General features: G+C 38.0%; 1 protein-coding gene across 1 annotated transcript in view; it reads left to right on the forward strand.

Annotated features, from left to right (window-relative positions):
* The window catches only part of efna3a (ephrin-A3a), an 89,480-nt gene extending 76,226 nt beyond the window's left edge, over nucleotides 1-13,254 (forward strand). The window contains exons 2-5 of the mRNA XM_026289783.1: nucleotides 321-622; nucleotides 5,916-5,981; nucleotides 7,800-7,871; nucleotides 11,410-13,254. Of these exons, the coding sequence (XP_026145568.1) occupies nucleotides 321-622; nucleotides 5,916-5,981; nucleotides 7,800-7,871; nucleotides 11,410-11,528 (559 nt within the window). The 3' untranslated portion in view covers nucleotides 11,529-13,254. The remainder of the gene's footprint in view (nucleotides 1-320; nucleotides 623-5,915; nucleotides 5,982-7,799; nucleotides 7,872-11,409) is intronic.
* The last annotated feature ends 13,496 nt before the right edge of the window (nucleotides 13,255-26,750 follow it).

The following is a 26,750-nucleotide window of genomic DNA, read 5'->3' on the forward strand; positions in this document are numbered from 1 at the left end:
TAGGGCCGTCGTGAAATGAAACACTGCCCCCTGTTGTTTAATCGGTGCCTCGCACGCATTAAGCATGAAAAATGATCTGGTTTAATGTGCTGTGACAAAGCATTGAAATATAACTGCTTTTCCATTTGAGCAGAACTTAAACGTTTTAAAAAGGTCAATGACATAAATCTTCCACTATTCTTAATTTTTCCTATCCATAAGAAAATCCAAAGGATATGACACTGATTCCACTAGAATAAAAAAACACAGTATTCTTATGATAATGTTTTGTTTGTTTCTCTTTTCCCCTTCCTTCCTTCCTTCCTTTCTCTTTCTTTAAGCTTGCGGAGAGAGGGCTACACCGTACAAGTCAGTGTTAATGACTACCTGGACATCTACTGTCCACACTACAACCAGAGTCAGCGGGGGGCGCTGGAGCGTGGTGTGGCTGAGCAGTATGTTCTCTATATGGTCAGTTACCGAGGCTATCGCACCTGCGACCCGCAGATGGGCTTCAAACGCTGGGAGTGCAACCGGCCGCACGCCCCCCACACGCCAATTAAGTTCTCTGAGAAATTCCAGCGTTACAGCGCCTTCTCTCTGGGCTATGAATTCAACGTTGGTCATGAGTACTACTATATATGTGAGTATTTGTCGCTTTCTAACATTTTTTTTCTTTTTTACAGTTTGTTATTTTGTATGTTTAGTTTTTAGGTTTCATCAACAGAGCATCAGGGTCACAAACTCAAAAAGTTCAATGATTTATTAAGGTTCTGATTATTATGAAAATGAATAGTAGTTTTCTTTAAATGTCTGAAATCATATACATTCACAAGTCATATCAGTTACCTACAGTAATAAAAGCTGTTTTATTTTACATGAAGTGGGGCAACTCATGGAAGTTGGTATGCATTGTTATTTTAGTGTCATTTACATACTATTACTAGAAGTTATAGTGAGTTTTTGTCTTTTTTTCAGTTATTGATATTTTAGTGCATTAACTTAATGTTGCTTTGACAACTCACTGAAGAAAGTAAAGTGGTTCCCTTTCCAACATTCACTGTCGTTATGTATGAGACAAATCCTTTTTTCGGATCTGCTGAAGCTCCAGCTCTGCTCACCGCCATGGACGAAGCAGAGGCAGTGACGTAAACGATCTCTGCAGGCATCTGGCATCCAAAACAAAAGAGCAAATTTCTAAGAGCAATTTCAGCGTGCGTTGTTGCAAATGTTGCATCGCGAGTATAGTTCATGCAAGGAGCTCTTGCACAATGAAGACGGACACAGCAAGTACGCCGCCTGCCTCGGCCACGCCCATGAAGAGTCTGCGCTCGCTGATGGCTCATGAGTCTCTCTCATCTACGCTCATGGGTCACCTTGTTTTTTCAAGGAAATCCCCCCGCCAGGCCCTCCTGTCTTTCTTAGGGAAAAAAACAGCATGCCCCACCCTCCCAACGACCTCTCACACCACTGTGCTTCACAAGTGAGTGAGGACCAGCGCCCCTCTTCAACTGCGAGCGGACTGGTCTCATTCAGCGCCTCAGAAGAGGACATTATTATTGACAATGTCACTGCCGCCAATTCTGTGTCATTGGCGGCATCAGAAACGGAGGAATGGAGCAATTCCGACGAGGAGCCCGAAGCAACCTCTCCCCCTCAGGTGCTGAAGCCGAAGCAAGACACGGAGCTTATCCACGTCCTCACAAAGGCTTTGGAGGATCTGGGTCTCAAGCGGTCAGTTCTGGACGAGCCCACCCATGGTTTATTAGATGAGTGGTTCCTGGTTCCTGAGTGAGTCCCCCCAGCAATCCTCTCACCAGCGCTGAGCCCCGTACTTGGAACGATGAGCTTACCAAGACATGGTGCCCCTATTCGGCACAGGTAAACCCCTCGACTGCAGTAGCTCTCACCACTGTTAACGGCACTGACGAAAGAGGGTACGCCAAACCCACCATCTGCCCTCGGCTTAAAGGGCCATCCAGCGCATCAATCTAAGCCCTACAGGGCCACCTCGGCCATCGCCCATAGGGCTTATGCAGCAGCCGGACAGTCTGGTTTCACACTGTATACAGTGGTGATCCTTCAAATGTTTTGGACGAGTCTGGCCAAGAGCACCAAGAGCACCAGGAGGCTTTTGAGAAGCTGCATACAGCAAAAGATATAGCTTTGCGTGCTACAAAGGCCACAGCGCAGGCGATCAGCAGGACCAATAGGCAGAAACAACTTGGTCATTACATTTCTGAAGGCACGAGGACACTGAATCCTCCTCGCCCTCAGACTGTGCGCTTCCCTCTGCAGACGGCGAGCAGGGATCGAACACTCTCTGCCCTGTTAGGGCTCTGAGAGTCTATGTGGAATGTTCTAAACTGTTCAGGCAGTCTGAACAACTGTTTGTATGCTTTGGAGGCCATCAGAAGGGTCTGCCAGTTACCAAGCAAAGACTGTCTCTCTGGATTGTTGATGCAATAGCTCGTGCTTACACATCAGAAGGATTGGAATGTCCTATTGGTGTGAGAGCCCACTCCACAAGGGGAATGGCCTCCTCATGGGCGTGGTCCAGCGGCATATCCACTTTTGACAGATTCTATAACTTAGACATCCCCGCCCTGCAGGCGTGGATTCCATCTGTGCAACCTTCCGTGTGGGAATTGGTTTCTCATGCCCTCTGCTAAGCTTGGGGCGAGATAATTCCCAAGTCCCTTAGGGCCCTTAGTAGTGCTCTAACACTGGGCTCATGTGATTGTAGCAGCATGTGATTGTTGCTTGTATTGTTGGCGTGATTTTATTCGTTCCCATACCAAGTGACATAATGCTCGTTCCCTTATCTCAGGGAACCGAGGTTATGATAAGTAACTGAAAGCATTCCCTTTCGAATGTCCACTCTCGTTATGTCACTTGTACATGTACAAGCTGCATGAAATCGATGATCGTCACTTCAGTCAATTTGATCTGATGGATGGCGCTACTGGCCGACTTATATAGCGGTCAGTCCCACCCCTTCTGGCAGGTTGAAGCGCCATTGGTTTGTGCAGCTACACAAACTTGAACAAATCAGGCTTCAGCAGAACGGGGAAAAAAAGGAGTTTACCCATACATAACACCCGTTCCCTTATCTCCGGCAATCAAGGTTACATTAAGTAACCAAAAGCATTTTTTTTATATTTGATTTAATTTCAATTAACATTTATTCTATTTCAGTTTTTTTTTCTGTTAGTTAATAAAATATAATAATAACCCTGCTAGTATATTCACATGACCAGCCAAATATGAAAGTAACCAAGTTTTTTTTTTTTTTTTTTTCAAAAAGTTTTGCAAGTAAAGCAACTTTTCAAATTGCCTTCAAAGAGAAGAAAAATCCCCCATTTTGGGGAAATTTGCTCAAAATAGAAATGTAAATTAGAGCCGTTGCAGAAGCCCTTTTTTCTTTTTTATAAAACATTATAAATCACACATTGTAGAATTTAATCTTTGCTAGCAATCTTAGGCAGATGCTTCATGCCTTAAACAGCAGCATACTAGAACATTTTGGAAAGTGATACTAGCCAACTGTGAGTAAATTAATAAGTCACATGACTCAAGTCTCTTTTATTTTTGACACACGTTGGGGAATTTATTCAGCAATTGGGGTGCAGTTAAATGTTTATGAAGATTGTTTTCTAACTAAAAAGTTTGTAAAGTATGTTTGTGTGCACATTCTGCAAATATAAGAAAAGAGGAATGCTTAATGCTTCTATTCACAATTTTTTATGCAGCATCCCTGTATTTGCATAAGAGTATGTGGATGGAAATCTGGTGGCACGCTATTATAGAAAATACTTCAGACTTGCTCCTCAGTTTGTAAAAACAAGCAAACAGTAGAATTATCTGGGGCAAACGTTTGCACAATTACAAAAGGAATTCTGTCAACAAACTCAGGTGCAAGTCGAAATTGCATGCCACAGATGCTGTTCATAGTGCTTAACTTGTATTTAACATAATCATCCTTTAAAGTGTTCTTTAGCTGGCAAGTTGCAGGTTGCAATAAGCTTACTTTATCTAAACTCCACTGACAGAAAAGGTTATTACACAGGGATAGGCATACTGCTGAGCATATGGAGGTTTAGTGCTTTGTTCAAGGGGACATTGTTAGCAGAAGTGCCTTGGCAGGATCCTCCCTCATGATGTGGCGATTGTAGTGCCGAGCCAATCATGGCACTTCCTGTCGTGGAGTTTTTTGAGTTAGGAATAAAAGGAGTGAGAACTTTCTGCGTGAGGGTCATTATGTTTACGGTTACAGATAAGTCATACAGATGTGGTTAACAAAAGAAACTTGTGAAGAAAACAATTTGTGACCCCCGTGATCGTCTTTAAAAGGCTTTATTATTACGAAGCAGTGGTTTGAAGCAAGGCGGCGAGTTATTTCAAACAACCATGTTTCATTCATTTACCAAATCACAACTGAGAATAAAAAAAGCTCACGAGGACAGGCACAAATGCATCTCTCGCAGCAGTCCATTTGCTCTCAAAACTACTTTGTTGGTGAAAAAGGGACGGCTTCGTCATCCAGAGGAGCTTGTTATCGGGATATGGGCGTTATGAGTAGCCACCGATCATCAGTCTTTCTGGCATTTGGGTCAATCACTACCAATTAGGGCGCACTCGTTTTGATTGAAAACTTTTTTAATGCAGGCTATAAACCGAGTGTTAATAGAGCATTGCTAATGATGATTTTCTGATGCATGTCCCACCTAATGCTAATAGTCGTCTTCATTAGTGCAGTCTGTAGGCAGGTTATTAGCGATAGCATGACAACTATTTGGTAGTGAAAAATGGTATCACACTCAAACATTTCTATGATAACGTGGCCCATGTGTATATAAACCTGAATACAGGAAACGTTTCCTTGTCTGAGCTCAGGGGAGTTCATTTGGGGCCAATTCATAAATCACAGATGGTATCTGCAGCTTGTGGAAATTGATAATTTAATAAACGTACACCGTATCTGTTTAGATCAATGTTATTTATTTAGTGTTTTATCTCAGCAGAAGGAGCTTTACCTTGGATACCTTAAAGGGACTGTATCATTTGCTTTGCTCTTTTGAAATAAAGCGTAGAGACACTTTAAACCAGTTTGCTACTCTATTCATATGCTATGGGGGGAAGTCGTGGCCTAATGGTTAGAGGGTTGGACTCCCAATTGAAGGGTTGTGGGTTCTAGTCTCGGGCCGGACGGAATTGTAGGTGGGGATAGTGCATGAACAGCTCTCTCTCCACCTTCAATACCACGACTTAGGTGCCCTTGAGCAAGGCATCGAACCCCCAACTGCTCCCCGGGCGCCGCAGCATAAATGGCTGCCCACTGCTCCGGGTGTGTGTTCACAGTGTGTGTGTGTGTGTGTTCACTGCTCTGTGTGTGTGCATTTCGGATGGGTTAAATGCAGAGCACAAATTCTGAGTATGGGTCACCATACTTGGCTGAATGTCACTTCACTTTGACTTCACTTTCACTTATGTTAGTTATTCTGTGCTCATTTACGTACGTAAGGAAGATTTAAAGGTACAGTAGCAAAAAAAAACTTGTTTAATTCAAGTTAACAACTTGAGTAGGGACAGAAATGGTCACAAAATATTTCTGCCATCATTTACCCACAAGTTGTCTTCATTTTGTCATCATTTACACTCAAAGTTGTTCCAACAAGTTTCTGGTACCCATTGACTTCCATAGTAGGGAAAAATACTATGGATGTCTGTGGCTACCAGGAACTTTTTGGTTAACAAAATTCTTCAAAATATCTTCTTCTGGGTTTAACAGAAGAAAGAAACTTTAACAAGTTGGAAGAACGTGAGGTTGTGTAGTTAGTTAGTATTGCATTCAGATCCTAAAAGTGATGTCAGTGCATGTAATTGTCCAGTAGGTGGCAGTAGGTTAATGTTTGTGCTGTCATGTGTTGTTGCAGCTACACCAATCCATCACCACGGACACAGCTGTTTAAGACTGCGGGTGTTCGTCTGCTGTTCTACAGGTGAGCGACATCACACACACGCAGAAACAAAAAGCATGCAAACCACAAGAGGAGGTCATGATGATGGGTTTAATGTGTGTTTGTGTGTGAGCAAACTATTTTCAGAACTTGATGCTTGAACACGTTCTGTGGCCTCTTTGATCACAGCCATGTGTTGAGAGCTCCTCTCATCTGCTACTCTCTCTTTCAGTTCATCTTGTTACTCTTTGCTTTCTTTTTCTTTGATATCATAACAAATATCACAACACAAGTTTATTTACTGTACATTAATCACTGATAATTCTCAGTTACATATGTGTATGTTTTTGTAAATACTTTGTGTTTACATACTGTACCGTGTATTATCATTTCAATTTTGAATGAGTTATGTGTATAATTATGGAATAGCGAGAAAATGTGAATTCAGTTAAAAAATGTAAACTCCATATTAAGGCAGTAAATGTATGCACCTTGTAATAAGCAAGTTTTTTTGTTTTCTTAGAGTATTATAAGAATATACTATAAAGCTAGAAAATATTTGCCCTAATTCCCTCTATTCAACAATTCTCATAAATGTATTTATTTATTTATTTATAATACAAAGAAAAACTTCTACGGCAAGCTTTTTTTAATGCAAAGTGTATGTAATTTATTATCTAAATACAGAGCTTATGCATCACTTGTTCGAGCTTCTACAATTTACCGTGATTTTATTGTTGTTGTTTTGTTATTTAACACAAGGACATTCATACATATTTAAAAGAATTGTTCACCGAAAAATTATAATTGGTAACATTTTATTGTAGGGACCAAGTCACACTGACCTAGTTGCTTATAATCAAGCATAATACTTGCACACTGGCTATTTATTAATACTTATAAAGCACACTGCATGACTGTAAAATACACCCCTAAATGTACCCAATACCTAAACTTACTAACTACCTTACTAAGCAGGGAATTAGGAATTTCAAAAGGAAAGTCAAAAGTCACTGTTAATATTTAATTAATAGCGAAAATTGGACCTTAAAATAAAGAGCAACCTGAACAGTCTCTTTATAGAAACAGATTTGGGGAAGTTTAGCATTACGTCACTTGCTCACCAATGGATCACTTGTAGTGAATGGGTGCCATCAGAATGAGAGTTCAAACAGCTGATAAAAACATCACAATAATCCACAAGTAATCCACATGATTCCCGTCCATCAATTAATGTCTGGTGAAGTTTGCTTGTTTGAAATAAACAAATCCATCAGTGAGGCTTATTAAACAATTTCTTCTGGCTGTAATCTGTAATAAAACTTCTTCCAATGAAAATAGTACATCCCTTTTGCTCTCAAACCAACAAAACCCACTGGCGTATTTGTTTAGAACTGATTTTTGACTATTTTTCACATGTTAAATATGATTGATTTGTACATATATCTCTCCTGATTCAGATGAAATGACTCATGAAATGAATATTACGAATAATAGGACTCGTTTGAATTTAAAAACATCTCATGACGAATTTGTTTATTACAAACGCAGCTTTTCGTTTCACGAGTTTAGTTGATGGAGTTGTGTGGATTACCTGTGGATTATTGTGACGTTTTTATCAGCTGTTTGGACACTCATTCTGACGGCACCCATTCACTGCAGAGGATCCATTGGTGAGCAAGTGATGTAATGCTACATTTATCTGTTCTGATAAAGACACAAACTCATGTATATCCTGAATGGCCTGAGGTTGAGTAAATGTTAAGACGATTTTCATTTTGGGGTGAACAATGCCTCAAGTGTCCAAATATTCTTTGGGGCCACTGTCTACACTCAGATCATGTGTTTTCTCTACTCCAGCCTCTAATGCAGATGACGACTCTAACCAGAGTCCACCTGACTACACTGTCACACCCAAACTACATGACATTGGTAAGTAAACACACACAAACATGTGAAACCTGCACACACATTGGCATTTAGTATTTAACACAAATGGTCATTTGCTCTCAGAAATATGTGTGTTTTAATCTGTCTCGTGAGCATCTGAAATTCCTCATAAAAGCCAGGATGACCATTAGGCCAGATAACGTCCTGTGACCAGGGGATGATCAGTAACAAAAAAATGAATGCATTTATTCATTCTCTCAATTTTTCCTCCCTCGTCCTCCCTCAAGTATTATATTTATTCTGAGAAATCGAGCTGTAAATGTTCAGTGACCATTATGAATGCATCTGAAATGTACGTCTAGCAAATACCCAGAAACTCAAGTTCACATCAGTTTCACAGGAAGGATCATCCGGACACACTGCAGGATGCACAGCTTGGCTCAACGTCCATATGCTCTTGACAAAACACATAACAAAACAAATAGCTGGCACTTTACACTGCCCTAGGCATCCAAAAGCACTCTAGCAGTAGGTCTGTGTGTGTGTGTGTGTGTGTGCACAGGCCATTAAAATGGAAACTGATTCTTGTATCCATTTATGAAACACACAAACCACATGAACAAATTACCCTCTGTTTGTAGGTAGACCCTCCTGCTTCTAAAGCTGTCATCATGTTCACTTTCCTAAAACGTATATATAAAAAAAAAAAAACACACATTGCTGACAGGTCATCCACCCTGTTATAAGAAAAAAATGGCATGTGTAGCAGTCTTGGAAAGCAAGTTTTACTTTGTTTTCTGTCAACAGCTCCATAATACCATCATTTGTGCTGACTGACTCTGCATTAAAACATTCATTCTGCTTAAGTCTGTGCAGAGCACACATTATATAGTGCGTTCCAGTCAGGGATTTTACTCAATGAAACGGAAATGATAAGATAAGGTTACGGATGTCAAAAAAGCAAAGGATAATCATTCTATTCTCAAAAGACTTCCAATGTTTAACACTGCCTTAGAGACCAAGGAGACCTGATGTTTCTTGCCAAGTCACAGGGAAAGAGGTTGAGCGCTAGTTTCAGCCAAAAAGGTGAAACAGCTAAAAGATAAAGAATTTTTTTTTTTTTTTTGTGGCTTTATCCTCTTTATTTGGCTAAAAGGCTGCTGTAGACATACCTATAAATGATTGGCAAGTGGTCGGGGGACCATACAGGCTTTTTTTCCAAGATGTGTTTTTTTTTAATATGCTGTCTACAGTCCCCATATATGCATGTATTTGCATTGCTTTAATCGTTCTCTGAAGATTCCACCTTCTTGCACACCTCCATTGGTCAATTATGTAAAAAGACTTCACACTATTTCTCAAATGACTTTTCAGTCATTACCTTCAGCAAGTATGAAAACAATAGCAAAACAAAGCCAAAACCCAGAAGTTTTAGACAGTTTAGAAATCCTAGCCAGTACTAGTGTGTGGAATCAGACCATGGATCGCTTAGGTTTTAGTTTATTTTTTTTCACCCTTTTGACCATTGTTGTGAGCCCAATAATTGTGGTTTTACACTGGCAAATAATGCTTCATATTTTCCTGTGCAGCCCATGCCACATTATTGATTTTGCTTATTGTTATGTGGTCATAGAAGTTTAAAAAACAATGGACAAAAAGCATATTGGTGTCCATCCAGCATTTTTGTATGCAGTATCACAAGATTAGCACAAAAATGAGGACAACTGGCTACTCAATTAGACTATCGATGTGGTATTGGTTTCCACCTCAAGAGTACAACATAAAAGCAGTAATTGTGAGAAAGTTTGAAATAAGAAATAAAATCATATTGTAAAAAATTCAGTAAAAATGTAAACTTTTTTACAGAAAATTTAAACTAGTCAATCCATCAGCCATTTTGTGCTGAATTGACACAACCTGTCCCGTCCCAGTAAAAGGTGTAAAATAAACAATGCGGCTTGGATTCACAGTTAGAACATTCTTGTTTGCTTTTGCACTTTAAACAGTTCTGGTACAGTGTTGGATCAGCACTTGTTGTCCAACGTCAAATCTGTGTCCTTCAGCAAAACTAATTAGGGTATATATAATAAAGAAATATATATAAATCTATATTTTTTTTTTGACAGGAATGTTGTTCCAGACCTAGCAAAAGATGTTGATCCAGGAACACATCCTACTTTGTCGCACGCAGAGCAGAACCAGTCCAGTTGAATTTTTCAGCTGCGAGCATCAAAATAACAAATTGCAGACATTTCCATAATGTGTTGACCCGGCTGTGCTGATATGTCCATTGAGCTGTGTGTCTATGTTCACTCACGTCTGTTATCACAGCAGACTGTTTAACCTCTAACGGCCCGAGCGTTCCTTTATCAACATCCAGCATGGCTGCTGCAGATAAGAAATGTCACACATTCTTTGTTTATTTCTGTCTGATATCCTTCCCAGTCTTCTCTCTACAATTACATCTCCTGTTTTAATAGATAAGATTTCTCTCTCACTATCTCTCCTCCTCTCTGCTGCTTTTATTTCCTCTTTTCTCGGTCTCTCTCTTTCTAAGTGATTATTTTCATCATCAATAACCCTTGTAGAATGTTATAGAGCTTTGGGGCCAGTAATAATACAGAAAATGAATGGATGAGTTTTATCTTCTTTATATTTGGAGAAGACTGTGGGGAAACCATTACAGTTGCTGTAGGTAATGACATTACTCATAGAGGAATCATTATTTCCCCTGCTCCCTTTTGTCGTTTGCTGATGTTTAGTAGGTGATAATTTAGCATCTATGTCAACATCTAACTTTAAGGTACACCTTTTTTTCCTTTGGTTGCTGTGGCTTATTGGTAAATGCATGTGTTCTTGACTCTGAGCCATGGTGCTCATGTGAGGTATGCAGGTTTGATTCCAGTCTAGAGTGATGTTCCCATCACATTCTCATTCCCTCACTCTTTTTTCAATCATTTCCAACCTTTCTCTTGAATACCCTGCTGATAAGATTAGCCTAACTTGATGGAAATAGAAATAAACAGCTACATTTAACCATTGCTCATTGAGATTTGTATATACATATCTGTATGATGTCAAAGTCTTTTTGCAATATATATTTCTTTAGTCTTATCAAACATAATGGAATATTGTTAGTTTTGTTTTTGAAACATTTCAATTAGACTATCGATGTGGTATTGGTTTCCACCTTTGGGTTCAACAAAAAAGCAGTAATTGTGAGAAAGTTTGAAATAAGAAATAAAATCATACTGTAGGCTATAAAATCACATTTGGAGTCAAAAGTTTGGAGTCAGTAAGAGTTCAGTGTCACATGATCCTTCACAAAGCATTTTGAAATGCTGATTTGCTGCTCAAGAAACATTTCTTATTATCAATGCTTCATATTTTGGTGGAAACCAAGATACTTCAGGATTCATTGAATAGAATGTTCAACATTAATTTAATTTAAAAGGCAAGTTGTATAGTTTTGTAAACTTTTAAAAAAAGGTTTTTGATGCTCACTAACATTTTTCCTTCTTTCTTTCTTTCTTTCTTTCTTTCTTTCTTTCTTTCTTTGATCTCTCTTTCTCTCTCTCAGACGAGTTTAACCCTGAGATCCCTAAACTGGAGAAGAGTGTCAGTGGCAGCAGTCCGTCTGGAGACCGACTGTTAATCACTGTGGCGACGCTTCTCCTCGCTGCTCTCCTCGTGTCCTAGCAACCGTCTCTCTCTCTCTCTCTCTCTCTGATATTTCTGAGCCAGCAGTCCCGTGCGCTCCAAGAAAAAGATCGTCTTTTGTTCAACCTGTGCGGGAGGTTATCCAATCAGAACAGATTAACCACTAGTCGAGCCCTAAACGTGGGAGCTAATTGTAGATCTACCACACCCAAATAGTGGCCTTTGTCTCCACAATTTTGGACCTTACGAATAAGGATGACATGCATCGATTTCAGAACTTGCCTTTGTGATGGAACGTCCACTCTTCTCAAAAAAAAAAAAAAAAAAGTGAATCCGGTTAGACAGTGAGGTCTCTACCTCTAGCTAGGTCTTTTCTCTTCTTCAATGAACCCATCCAGACTGGGGCAGCTCTTGAAGTGGACATTTTGGGATTGACATGAGCTCAAATGCATCGTAGTGGTCAGTGCTTTGACCGCTGGATCTCAGCTGAGGGGAATGGAGGAGTATTGGAGACCTTTGATCCTGTCTTAACATTCTGTCATAATCCATACCTGTGTGACTGCGATATGTGTCAGTCATTGATAGTTCTGCAGAAGAGATCAATAAAACTCATTTGCCAGTCACTAAGTTCAGGTGTCAGGCTTATGAATCGTTCACAGAAAGGCACCGCTGATGTTTCTGCTAGCTGCTGGGCTGGACTCTCGTCTGCAAGCTGTAACACGAATGCTTTCCATCTAGTTTCCTAGTTCCATTGCTGAACTTGGAAACTAGAGGCACGTTGATCGGGTCAAAGACCATCATTTTTGTACATTGTGTGACCGAAAACGTTTGGTCATCAAGTAGTGCACATAACAAAAGAGAATCGGACCGAATGAACGGTAGATGATAGATATACTTCTATTTGCTATAATATGTACGTGTCATCATCGGGAGGTACTGGATTGCCACTGATCAGCATAGTGGCTGTTTTTGTAAGAGCGGTTGAGTAGTAAACTGCAATTCGCTGTTTTATATCGATGAATTGCGATGCAGAAGTAGTTTTTACTGTATGATACATATATAACTGCTCTTTGAGTATGTTACTTTATATACTTAATTTATTGAGTTATTTATTGATCATTTGATCCTTTTTTTAAAACTTTGTGAGTTTTTTGTCTGCTTTCTTGAGGGAACTTTCCTCATCTTTGCTAATGCCAAATTATTTAGTTGGTTTTTGTTTGTTTCATCGCCTTTATTTCTGCTCACGTGCCAGCAAGTTCATGCAGTAGTTACAAAAAAAAATCCTCATCCTCTGCTCTCAATTGAAATAGGTGCATTTTCTTCATAAGGAGAGTCATTATAGGACAGTGTGAGATTGTTGTTGTCTATATTGGTGGGTGGGGCATTTAGGGAGGGGTTTCTCAAAAAGGGCGGGGCTTCAGTGCAGTAATGGAATGCGTAAGCGATCCTCAGACCGCTGCAGATAATGTCAAGAGTGAATGTCTATGTAAATGTGTCTGCGTATGTGTCTTAGGAGTGTGCACTTTACAAGGGAATCGTATGAAAGTTTTGGCATTTTCATATGCATTAAGATACACATTTGTAGGATTTAAATACTCAAGCTTGCGTGAGAGTTTCGGCTGGTAAGAATGGGGCGGGCGAGAACGAAAGCAGTTATCATTGTTGGAAACAACAGTACCAATCGTGTTTACCTTAGAATGATTACAAACATGTAAACGAATCATGAATGACAATTACCAGAATGAAACTTAATAAACCATTCTTATTTTAACAGTCTTGACTGTTTTTCTTATTGTCTGCAGGTTGCCTTCAGAGCATTTCTGAATCGTAATCGGCATGACATGATTCTGACATGATGTTTTGTGTAAATAAGTATTGCACTGCTGACTGACTCATCCAAATATATTGTTTGTGCTTTTAGGGTTTTGCTTCATTACAATTTAAGGACACTCTTTTTTTTTTACCAGTACATCTGTCTCGTTTTTCTCTCTCCATCTGTGTTCTGCCCTTTGTCTCTCTCTCTCTTATTTTTTCTTCTCTGTTTCACACCCAGACATACTCATTCACATTCAGCTAGACCAAACACTGGTCTGTCTCCTCAGGTAAAAGGTTCCATGATGAGAAAACTCCTGCGCCTACGAATGCTACTTCTCTTACGAAACACAAATCAAAACCTTCAAGGTGCCCATCATTAGAGAACACACACATAGTCACAAACACAACATAAAACACTCCACTGACAGTCCCTGGAAGATGCAGTTGTTCTTCTCAATTTCAGCCCTTCCATCTAAGGAGAGAATGCCTCGAAGCAAAACGTGTTTGTGCACATCTGGCTGTCTTTTATTCTCTTTTTTTCGTTGTGTCGTTCTCTGTCTCTTCTGTTAAGTGTTGTTCATTTCCAAGGACACTCCACGTACAAGCAAAGATAATGGAGACCCTCGAGATTCAAGGGTGATCAAGGGTAAGCAAGATTAAATCTCACATCAAACATGCCTGTTTTGATCCAACTCAACTCCATATAGTAATTGTGCAATTAACCATTCTAACTAATAACATGGCACATTGCACATTTCATAAAAGCCATTATTGGCTGTGTCTTTTGTGTGGATTATCCAATTTTGCTATCACTAAAAGTTGTAATGGTGATAAGATGTCTATTCTGAGGCCTGTAAGCATGACCGGAATCTGCGTAACAGCATTACTTGACGTAACTACTTTACTTTTGGTAAAGTAACTTCTAACCAATATACTAACACACAAGGGTGTTGAATATTGGGAATTTGCAATTAGTGTGGATCTGCCTTTAAGCAACTTGTGTAAAGGAGCTCACAGCTGACTTCCTTCAGGCGACACATATGCTGCTCCGCGACCTCCCAGATAGTGGTTTCATCTCACTCATGAGTGCTTTGTCTTGCAAAGTCTATAGCAGGAAATCTTTAAATAGATAAGAATTAAAAATCTAAATATATGAAAGGATAAGTTGCAGAGGGAATTATTTTCACTGACTAAACACTTGAATTTGGTGTTGCTTTTTTATATATATTCAACATATTCAACATTGGGAAGTCGTGGCCTAATGGTTAGAGAGTTGGACTCCCAATCGAAAGGTTGTGAGTTCGAGTCCCGGGCTGGCAGGAATTGTGGGTGGGGGGAGTGCATGTACAGTTCTCCCCCACCTTCAATACCATGACTTAGGTGCCCTTGAGCAAGGCATTGAACCCCAAACTGCTCCCCGGGCACCGCCGCATAAATAGCTGCCCACTGCTCCGGGTGTGTGCTCACAGTGTGTGTGTGTGTGTGTTCACTGCTCTGTGTGTGTGCACTTTGGATGGGTTAAATGCAGAGCACATATTCTGAGTATGGGTCACCATACTTGGCTGAATGTCACTTCACTCACTCACTTTTTTTCATATATTTTTAATATTTGTATTTCAAGCTATATCAAAGGATAAGTTGCTTTTTATGTAATTTGTAAATTATAAATAAAAATTTGAATGCAGGTTAAAATCTAAAATACACCTTTATAACACTATTCCACACAACTCATTCAAAGTCAAAATGTGATTGCTGTTTATGAGGAACAGATAAGAATTGAAGCTGAAATCCATCTACTGTAGTTGTTGAATCAAATATCAGATGCACATGGAAATATGAGAGAAGCAAGGCATTTGGCACTGATTTTCATCAACACACCATTTTATTTTATGTTTAGAAAAGAACTGAGTTAATATTCTAATAAATTCTCATTTTGTGGCTCACTGGAAAATAAAAAAATAACAGCATATGGGTTTGGAACAACATGAGGGTGAGTTAATAATAACAGTTGTTTTTTTTTTGTTTTTTTGACCCATTCAGTTTGGTTTACCATTAACTTTCACTTTCCCTTCAAAACTTCACTCCTGGAACTAAAAGTCTGGTTGTGCAATCAGCAGGCGTGAATGAGCTGATGATCTCAGTCTTTGGCCTGGCATTGGTCCCGGGCACTGAGAGCTTCATTACCCTGTGGTGCACCACCAGAGGGTGTCAGGTTCATATATGGTCTCCAACTCCCAATTATCTTGTACCATTAACAACAATAATACTAATTATGTCTGACATTAAATGGTACAATGTCACCGTTGTATCACTTGCTGCAGACTGAATCATTTGGACAGATGGTGCAACTAGCAGTGGCCACTAACAGGGATCCTGTTGTTCATTTAGATATGGAGCAAGGTCCAGTTTGAACCAGCATCCCTAATTACAACAAGATAGCTGCCAGATTTTGCCCATATGGATTTGGGCAATGCTTTGTTTGTCAGTTCATGTTAAATGCTAATGACATGGTACCACAATGATTGTTGGCAATATTAGCACTATTGTTTAGTGAGCTAAGATAAAACCATAATGCTAGATTTGCTTTGCCAACAATTTTCAGTCAGACAAGGTTTAGGGAACAAAGAGTTGAACTTTATTGTTGTCCGCTTGTTTATAAAGGCAACCTTTTTATTTTTGCAGAGCTTAATGCTAACTTGCTAATTCCCTCCATCATTGTCCTACTGTTGTATTCAGAAAGAGCTAAGCCTGACTTAGTCTTAGCTAATCATTTGTGTGGCCAGATTTTTGTTAGCAAGGGGTTACGACAAGTTTCAAAGTGTTCGAATTGCATGCTGATTGACTAGTGTCTTCATGAAGACGTCTTGTGGACTTCGACTTCAAAACAACCTACAAAATGGATTTAGAGTGAACACGTTTTTTGAAAATCCAAGACTAATAGTCTTAAAGTAGATCTCTGTGAGAATATAAATCACTTATTGAAGCTGTAAGGTGTAAATCAGTCTCAATGTGGATGCTGGCATGTTCCTGAGGTGAAGATAAACCCCACTCCGTCTCTCCTAGATCACTCCGTCTGAAAGTGTCAGTATTAAATTCCCTCTGGCTGACACTTGGCTCCAAACTGCAGCTCAGGATCAGGTGTTCCAGCTCTCCTCCCTGCTCGCTCATTATGAGCTTAAAGATGACACCCCTCCCAAATCAATGCCTGCGAGCGCCACTTGAGGAACACAATATGAACCACTTCTAGAGTTACGGTATGTGGTCTACTGTAGTAGAAGTTTTGATCGCATTGTAAATCAAATCATCATAAAAGCAGCAGGTCACCCAAAAAGTTTCAGAAGAGGGATAGATTTTTTTAATTTACCCTAATTTTCAATTTGTTCTTTGTACAAAATTATCACTACCGGAGACTTGGAATTTGTATTTATTTATGTATTTTTTTACATACAAGAAAAAATAAATAAATTGTGCCTACAAATTAATAATTTGTTCCCTCAATGTACTAAAACGTGCACATGATTACTACTTAGTTCCCTCGATTTATAAATTGTGTGCACAGTTTAGCAAATCACAATTTATGCAAAATTTATAAATCAAGTGAACGAAATAGTAAATCGTGCACACAATTTAGTCTGCTAAACTGCATGCCATGTGTGGGGCTCCGTAATTTTTTACCGCTAGACAAATTAGTTTTTTATTTGTGGCTGCTGAACCTTAAAATAATGAATGTGTGATGCTTAATGTACATTCATGTACTAATGAATGAATGTTTAGTGGTTTCATAGCACTGCTGTTAGTTTGATTGAAAGAAGACAAAGTCATAAATTGGAAGTGGGACATTTTGTTTAGCAGTCACTTTGAGTTCATTCAACATTTTCAGCACCATTAGTGCAGAGATAAACCATCTGTGCGTGTGTGTGTGCGTGCATGTGTGTGTGTGTGTGTGTGTGTGCGTGTGTGTGTGTGTGGTCGGGTGATTCCCCAGTCTAGCTACACCGTCTGGACTCGTCACAGATACAGATGCAGCCCAGAAGCTTGCCAGATCTCATGATCTGTCTGTCTGTTTCCCTCTTTCGCTCTATCTCTTTCCCTCCCTATGTTGCATCCTGATCTGTTTGTCTTCTTTTTCTCATCAACTCTAAATCTTTTTTGTTATCTCTCTCCTGCTGTTACTTTCATTCTCTCTCCCTCATTTCCTCAGAACTTCACAGAAATGTATTCAGGTCATCAAATTACATTCAGATGTTTCCTTATAAAAACAATCTGTTTCGTGTTTTTTTACTGGAAGTGTGTTGATGGGTGATTTGAGGAATGAGCCTTAGTTGCAACAATTATATGGAACGAGTCTTGTAAGTTGTTTTTGGCTTTTAAAGAAAATGTCTAAGATGGGATTAGAATGTGAATTGTGTCAAAGCAAAGTTATTGTGCTCTTTATGAGCTGCCAGCCCTTAAATCTAGAAATCTGGAAATACAAGTCAAGTCAAATTTATTTGTATAGCACTTTTCCTTATACAAATTGTTTCAAAGTAGCTTTACTGTCTGTTAAGTCTACTGTGCCTAAATACTTAAACGTAGTGCGGTTTTACAGTAGGATTTGGTGATATGTATAAAAAGGGCATAGATGATCCCATTATATTGTATTTATTTTATTTAGCAATATACTAGTGCTGCAGCATCTCAGACAGAGATTTTTATGTAATTATAGTTCAGATAAAACAAAAAAGGTTTCTTTCATTTTCACCAAATGTGGTTTTAAGTGAGAGTAAGCAGTTATCAAAAAGTATTAAAAAGAAATATGATTGGATGCAGTAATTAAACTATTACCAAAATGACCAAAGTTGAACATTTTCCATTTTAAGCAATCATTTGAGAAACAATAAATAAATTGATTATATAATAGTCTTGCAATTTGTTAAAATATATTTAAAAGTGTGCTCTTAGGATTATTTTTTTGAAACTAAAAGTTAGTTTTCTTTCTTTTGATGATAAAAAAGACAAAAAATGAAAAAAAGAGCAGCCCCAATCCACATAGAAACCTGCTGTTATAGGGCTCTGAGTGAGTTTTGACTAGATTTTTGGATTTCTTTTCTAGTGCAATCTACTATTTAAATCCATTAGATAGGCTACAGTATATGTGATATAATAGATATATTATACAGTACAAACATTGATGTTTAAAGCTGTTCTTGAGAGTGTCAGTCATGAAATTCCTCCCACATTCTCCTGTGGAATAATTCATGCAGAGGAATTCCTTATTAGGCTTATATTATTGGAAAAAAGCTATTTTGCGTAGGATATTGAAGTTTCCGGCTTGCAGAGTTGACATGGAACTTTTCCATAGGTTACAGTATGAGTTTCTTAATGATAATCTATTGAACAAAAAAGTAAAATGTTTTAACACATGTAATATTGAGCTGGTATGTTATTCCACTGTATATGTTTCCAGTGTGTTTACTGATTAAATTGAGGTCAGTTCTTTTGCCCACAGGGGGCGCCATATCATACACCGTCTCCCACTCAAAGGCCCTAGGCAACGGCTGTTATATAAACCCGTCCAAATGCTTATCAACAATGTGTATTACGCAAGAAGCTTAAGAGTGCACACCAACTCAACATGCATCTGCTGCTTGTGATAGAATTTCCATGAATTTATTTGCCTTAGTCATGCAGAAATCTTCATATTCATGTAAGTTGATTATGACATATTTCTCATACTTGGTTAGCACTCATAGACATGATTTGCCAGACATACAGTGGCGTCCAAAGGTCTGTGACCACATTGAAAATCTGGGATACAAAATCTGATTTAATCCCAGAAATAGAATAAAAACAAAGAAACAGCTTGCTGTCAATAAATCAAAAGTGGAACAACTACTGTTATCCTTTTTAAAATAATAAAAATGTGATTAAATAAAAAATCCAAAGTAGAAGCATTTGTTATTGCTTCTCAGATATTTTGATCCCACTGTATATTGTTTTTTATGTGTCACTTAGTATTTTTAAAGTAAGCAAGCAACATTTTTAACATGCATTTATTAATAGGTATTCTTTGAAACCGGTGGACACTGAATATCACATACTGTTCCTATATACTTATGTATAACATTTGTTCTAGAAATGAAATCTGTGATTTATATTCATCTATTTTTGCATCTTCACCTTCCCCCACAGCTCAGAGGTGAGAGATGTAGATCCATGAATATTTTAAGTGTAGAAGAATCTTATTCTTTGTTTGTTGTTGTTGTCAAACTGTATTTCAGATGGCTCATGGGAAGCTTTCTTTCAATCACAATTATGTGACCAGAGTAAAACTGAGAAAGGGATTAAAGATGTCCTCTATACTGGAAGGTGAAATATCCCCATTCAATAACATGAACTACTTGGAAATTCTTATAAAGAAATTTAACAAAAGAAAAGAAATGCCAAACCAGAGCCGACTGGCAGGATGGAAACACAAAGGCTTATCGTGAAAGTATCACAGTGCAGTTAAAACTGAACTGAACACACACTCAAAGAATCGTTTCAGACCAGCAGGTTTGGGCCTGTGTTGCAAGATCAGTCAGACAGGGTGTTGGATAATAAAGACGTATAACAAAACGCCTAAAAGGACTGATAACATTGAGCATGTCAGTATGAGATAATCTTACTGGAACTTTCTCTGGGGAACAATGTTTGTGCATTTAATATTTCACTTTCAAGCCCTTAGTACGTTACGTAGTGGGGTTCAAAAGTCTGAGACCACATTTAAAATCTGGGATTTTTTACATTTTGAATTGTGAATGTTAATAAAGATTTTAGAAGAAAAATGTGACAATACAAAATTAGCACTCTTTTGCAGACACTTGGATGATTTTCTTGGATGCAGGAGAACATGATCATCGGATTTTGACAGATGTTTATCGGTGGTACCAGACTTTTGGATACTGTGCGTATGTATTTATTTCCTGGACTGTCCATGCATATCGTTCTCATAAACCAAACAGGTTAAACAGGGGTGATCCAAACATTATCTAAGGCAGAACTGGCTTGGTTCTGACTAATTTACTTCTCAGTTACTTGGCCACACCACAAACTACTTCAATTCAAGTCGCAAAGTCCAAAATTGCTGCTGGCCGCTATGAGGTTGAGTCGCTGCTGGCGTGCAGACGGGTCGAAACACATCCCGCAATTAGAGTCTTTGTTTTTGAAAAGCAGCACAGCTGGAGGTGGGGTAAGTGTCAGCGTGCATGAGCGGGAGCAGCGTGAAGCTCCTGGTTCCTCAAGGGTTTTTCAGCAAGCGCTAATTTGGGGCCCAGCCAGGCCTCTGTGATTCGCATGGCCCAGCAAGCTGACAAGCATGAGAAACAAAAGAAAAAAAAGTTCTACGATGAGAGACTGAGCTAAATTTACTGCAGGAAAACTGCAGAGAGTGCAGAGAGGAAACAGTCTACCTTTTACAACTTAGTATTAAACTTTGATATGTTTGTGCTATGAACATGAATGATACTGCACTTTTTTGATCCAAATGACTGATTTTGTCTATAATTTGGCAGAAAATTTGGTTTGTGACATTTTTTATTATCTTTGTATGGTTTCTGAAAAGGTTAATTTACCTAGAAACTAAAACTTTAGTTCATCCTTTGTCCATGTATTGAAAATCCAGGTAATCAAAACTTGAACTCTGAAGGTCCAGAAAGGTTTAAAGCCATCAGGAAACTAACATGTAATTGAGTGGTCCGATCTAAAGGGGCCGTTTAAACAACACACTGTAATGCATTCAGCTTAAAAGAAAAAACTTCATGCGTTTGGCCATTCATTTACACAACAATGTCATTTTGGGGGGTTAAAACTTTGGAAATAAGTTTTGAAGTGCCAGTTTTGAACAGAGAATTTGGTAGAACAATGACCTCATGTGCTTGTGTATTATGTGTTCAACGTATGTGCAAGTTTCTTTACAAAGTGACACCACCAACGTCTGGCCTGGCATGAATAATGCATTGCTTTAGTGGTTTTGAACAGGAATCGTTTTAACAATGTTGCCATCTATATGCAAAACTTAAGGAAAAACATTTCCATTTTTATAGTACATCATCGTGGTGTCTAGTACAAGAGACTTTATGTGATGAACCGATTTCATTTCATAGAGCACATAATATGTTACGCACATTTGAGCTAGTGTTTAAACTGATTGATTCATATGGTTTCATTATACAACATCTTGATGACCTTTAAAGTTTTGATTACTTGGATTGTTTAAGGAGGGACTGAACCATCTCAGGTTTCATTAAAAACTGTTGTAAGTTTAGATTTTCTCCAGAAAATTAAAAAAAATTCACTTTTTTTGCAGTTCTGTTTACAAAAGCTTCAAATAGGCTCTGGTTTCCTTGAGCCCAAAATACACAATTATATGAGTTTTTCCAAAAAAAAGAAAATGCAGTATGGCTGTGGTTACTAGGCTATATGTTCATTATACAGACCATACTCTTTGCACTATACATTTTCACTTGGCCATAAATTAGAGAGAAGCTCTACACCAGTCTGCTAAACGCCTCCATTTCCTCTACGAAACATATATTTGTAAAGAATAAGATGCTGAAACATTATATATGGGCTTTTGCGAAGCCTTGTTCCATGAAAAACTGAAGAGTAACATCTCTTGCGTAATCACAGAAAAGACTGCATCAAAAGGACGTTCTTGCACTACACTGCCTCTTGTAAACTTTGATCTTTTTTTCGGGCTTGTCATCGCTCTCTTAATCTGACGGTCCTTCTCAGTAAATGTTCAAATCCATTTTGTTTGCTTAGTGCTTAAGAATTCCTTTTACCCTTTCTGTCTCATTTCATCTAGTCATTCTTCTTCATTCTCTATCCGTTAAACGTCTGTTAATCCTCGTTCTGCTGTTAATCCTTTTCATCCCTTTGGTTTTCCTTATGGTACCATCCTTCAGTGACCTGTTCTTTTTTAGTCATTCCTTCTTCCCTTCTGCTTTCACCCTGCTCTCCTGCGCTCTCCATCTTTTACCCTATATTTAGTCGTACCCCCTATTTTTGTTTCTGCATCTGAACTGTGCTCAACAGCTGGGGCTGAGTTTACACAAAGATCCACACCCACACGCTCACACACACTGCTACAAACACACAAACATGTACACACCCCAGTAAACACACCCACACACAAGCCTCTGGAAACCCACATACCCCTGTAAACATGCTGTGTCCACATTTTGCTCTCTAACACACATGCGAACCAGTGTTGGGGAGCTACTTCAAAACTGCAGCTTGTCAAGCTAAAATATAGATATAATTGGAAGCAGTTACACTCCCATTTTGATAATATTTATTTTATTTTGCAGGGTGGAAGTATGCTATTTTTTGTAAATGTGCGAGACTTATAGGCACTAGTAGACGAATAACAAAGTGTAGTAAAATAAAAATAAAAATAATTTTCAAAAATTATGTTTTTGTTGTGTTAGCTATTATTTTTGTTTGTTTGTTTTGTAATTTTTTTTACCTAATAACATTTAAGTTACATGAAGTATGTCCTCTCTTAAGGTGCATAAGCTACTAGTAAAAAGTTGCTCATTACTAGAACCGGTTCAACAGAAGGATTAGTTTGAGAACCGGACATCACTCTAGACTGTCTACCTGACCATTTATTAGTTTGTGAAAATTATTTTCTAATTTTTTCGTTGTGTTCTAGTGGATTTTCTACACTAACCAGCATAAATCTTCTTGGTTTGAGAGCTTCTTCTTCATTCTGGTTATCAAGAAAGTCATACAAGTTTGGAAAGACATTTTTGGGATTGCCTACTAAGTTGCTAATGTTGTTGCTTCAGGTTAGTTCCTCCTCAGCACTCATTCTAGCACACACACAAAGAGCCGCAGGCAGTGTAATCCTTATCCTTGAGGCCTGGAGACGTTCAGCAGATTTTCTGGCTAACTACAATCGGGCCGGCACCCCTGGAGCTTTTAGGTAAAACAGTGGTTTAATTGATCGCAATAAGACAGTCATTAGTTTGCATCCCGGAGAGATGCCCTGCAGTGTGTGCACTGGACAGCAACATCTGTGGAAGAAACTCAAACGAATTCATCCCGATTTAGCTCTCTCATTACTGCTCCAAATGAAGGGAGGGAAAATGCCTGTAACTTTGAAGACGCAAACAAAACCAGTTGCTTGTGTGTGTGTGTGTGTGTGTGTGTGTGTGTGTGTGTGTGTGTGTGTGTGAGGAAAAATTGTTTCTTCTGACTTTCTGCTGCGTGAAGGACATCCTTTGATGGCTGTGGTGGTGAGAAAAAACAGATGTAGACAAAATAGCTGAATAAATTAGTCCTGAGGGACATTTCGTGTGCACATGGTGAGCAAATGGTGTTGGCAAGTTGAGGTACAGTCCTGGGTTGGTAGTGTTCAGGTGAGCACTGGCAGTCAGTAGAGATTCCTTACTGGAACATTAGCGCTCCTTTTATGCTGAACTGCCGTTATGGTTGACATGATTCAAATCACCTCAACCTGCTTGTTATGTTTGAGTGTTTACCGTTGTCACTGGTGACCGTGGCTTGTGTTCTGATAACTCCTTTTGAATCAGTGTAACCGAAATAACGACATGGGAAAATAACACTGGATAGAGGCCCTGAACTTTGGTTTCCATTATTTTTCAATTAATTGTCCAGCCCTACAGTAGGGCATATTTGACATGAAAATACTGTTTGGCTGTAATGGACAAACTAAAAAAGAGATGTGAACACTTTTAAATTTGATGTTTTTCAAAGCCAAAACTTTTTTATTTTCAGGTTTTTAGTGTAGTCAGACATTTTAGACCCCACTGTGTATGTATACAATTTTTGTATAATCTTTGTAATCTTCTTTATCTGCCATTTCACAACTGAGGCCTTAAAAAAAGTCTTAAATCACAGTAGAAATTCTTGAATTCATAAAGTCATTAATTGTGGCATGCACAATTAGTGCATGCCACAATTAATAAGAAGAAATATCTGTTTATATTTAACATATTTAATTATAAATTCACAAATGACCTGTCACTTTTGCATCTCGATTTAATTCCAGTCCAAGTACATCCTTAAATCAAGTTTTTTTTTTCTTTGTTTGGTTTTTTGAGAAATGGAACAAAATTAAGTGAGTTTATGTTTGAAACAAGAACCAATATCTGTTTATATTTAACATTTTTAATCACAAATTCACTTAAAATACTTCTCAGAATACAAAACACATGACCTTTCACTTTTGCATCTCAATTTAAAAAAAATTCCACTACTAAAAAACAAGACAAAAAAAATGAAGGTGACAGTATTTAACAGTACAAGTTATTTCCATATTTTACTTAAACTTTTTTCCAATTCAATTAAAAGTAATAGAGAGATATGTAGGTTGGAAGTTGTATTTTCAAACCTTAAGGTGCTGCTAATACAACTCGTGTTCTCCTGAGAAAATCACACTTCGAGAACCTAGTGTTGCTTTTAATTTATTTGTTACATGTTCTTTATTTGGTCTTAAAAACAGTTATTTAAAATAATCTAAACTCGCAGAAACCAACCGAATGTCCCTAACTGCCTTTATAGACATGAACTTAACTGACCCGGAGTTGATTTGGCTTACCTAGAACCTCCCCAATAATATGGTGAACAGCTAGCACAAATCAAATGCAAAATCATGTACTTAAGAGTAATCTAGCGGTTATGCCAGGAGGAATACTAAAAATGTATTGGCAAAAAGCTTTCAGGATTATTGACTAAGCTAACACAGACAGATTGATATCCGCACAGCATAGGATCAAGTCAAAAACGGCAACATTGTTCGAATGTTGTATAAGGTCCTTTGTGTCACACTAGACTAAAAACATGGAAACCGATGCTGTCAGGATACAAATAATGATTTTAAGAGCTGAATGTTTTACAAACCACTCAATTATTTCATCAAATGATCCTAAAAGGTCAGATAGGGATAAACTGTTTACTCAATATAAACTGTACTGTGGCTACTAACTGCAAACCATCTGCCCTCAGAAGAGCAGTTCTGAACTTTACAACATGCACTATGTCATAATCTCATGAAAGCTAATCCACTTTAGAAATATGCATATTGTAAAGGTTTAATATTCGCTAAAGGCCTCATTTAATCCATGAACTCTCATTTACGGATCAAACCAGAAGGACACATAATGATTTAAAGCACAGCAGAAGAGGAAGTGCCATCAAATATGGAAAGCAGAGTTATATATGACCTTGGTTATGAAACAGAGGTCTGTGTGCCATTGAGTATGGAGTATTTATAGGTAAACCAATGGATGCAGGCCGTTCCATCTGTCAATGAGGACAAACTGATGTGGAATTTCTGATCAGAGTAATGCTTTTTAGAACAAATGGATGGTTTTACACATAATCCAGAATGACACAGAAAAAAAGGGAAAGCACAGCACAGGACTATTAAAGACGAATGTCTGCCACTGATTGAATAAAAGAGGTTACAAGCCCATACAATTCATATGCTCGTACATTCTCATAATGAAATGACCCTTTGGTCTCATTGCTTGGTGGCCACTTCAGTTCATTTTGTAAGTAAAAAAAAAAAAAAAACACTTCAGTTCAAAGATAAGTTATATTTTGTTTTTATATTATTAGTGTTATCTGGATATTTTCATAAAAAAATATTGGAAGGCATACTTTAGCAGATTTTGTCAACCAAAACAAACTACTTATGTAGTGTTGTGACAAAAAAAATGAAATATGTAACAGACTGTGAATGGGACAGGTCAGAATGAAAGAAAAACACTTGGAAATGAAGGGAAAAAATAATGTGAGTGATTTGTAAAATTAGCCCCTCCAGGGCAAGTCAAATTAAAGTACTTTACGTCAAAAGTGTGGAAAATAATCTGCGATAAATTCCATTCCATTCAGACTGAAAAGCAAACATACTTTGCAGATCATGTATCAGCATTTCATATACTTTATATGTTTTTTATTTTATTTTTTTAAGTAACGTGTGATGATTTTTAGTAATGTGTGTCAATATAAGTAGTGTAAGTGTAATGGTTTGTTTAGTTGTTCACATTTCATTTGCACCTTATATTGCAGACAACCCAACCAGCTCTGTAGGTCTGGCTTTTGTGCTTTCCTGGAATTCAGATATGTCACGACATTTTTTACTTTGTTTATTAATTGTAATAATTTTTGGTCTGGATTAAAATCACTAGTCTCAAACTAGACTTAATCTGTGCTCTGGGATTTTAGGCACATTGCTGTCTTTTTGTCTGTGTTGCCTTAAATGTGCAGTGTCTTACTGAATTTGTAGTATGTTGTTGTTGTTGTTTTTACTTTTGGGATGTTATACAATTGTTCCATGCCATATTAGTATTTTTATTAAGTAGGGCATATATATGTTTATTATTATTAGTAGTAGTAGTAGTAGTAGTATTTTAATCAAAAGATGACAGATTTCTGAAAAAGTTTGTGATT

This window comes from Carassius auratus, chromosome 19 (genome assembly GCF_003368295.1).
Source record: "Carassius auratus strain Wakin chromosome 19, ASM336829v1, whole genome shotgun sequence".
In the NCBI taxonomy this organism is placed as follows: Eukaryota; Metazoa; Chordata; class Actinopteri; order Cypriniformes; family Cyprinidae; genus Carassius; species Carassius auratus.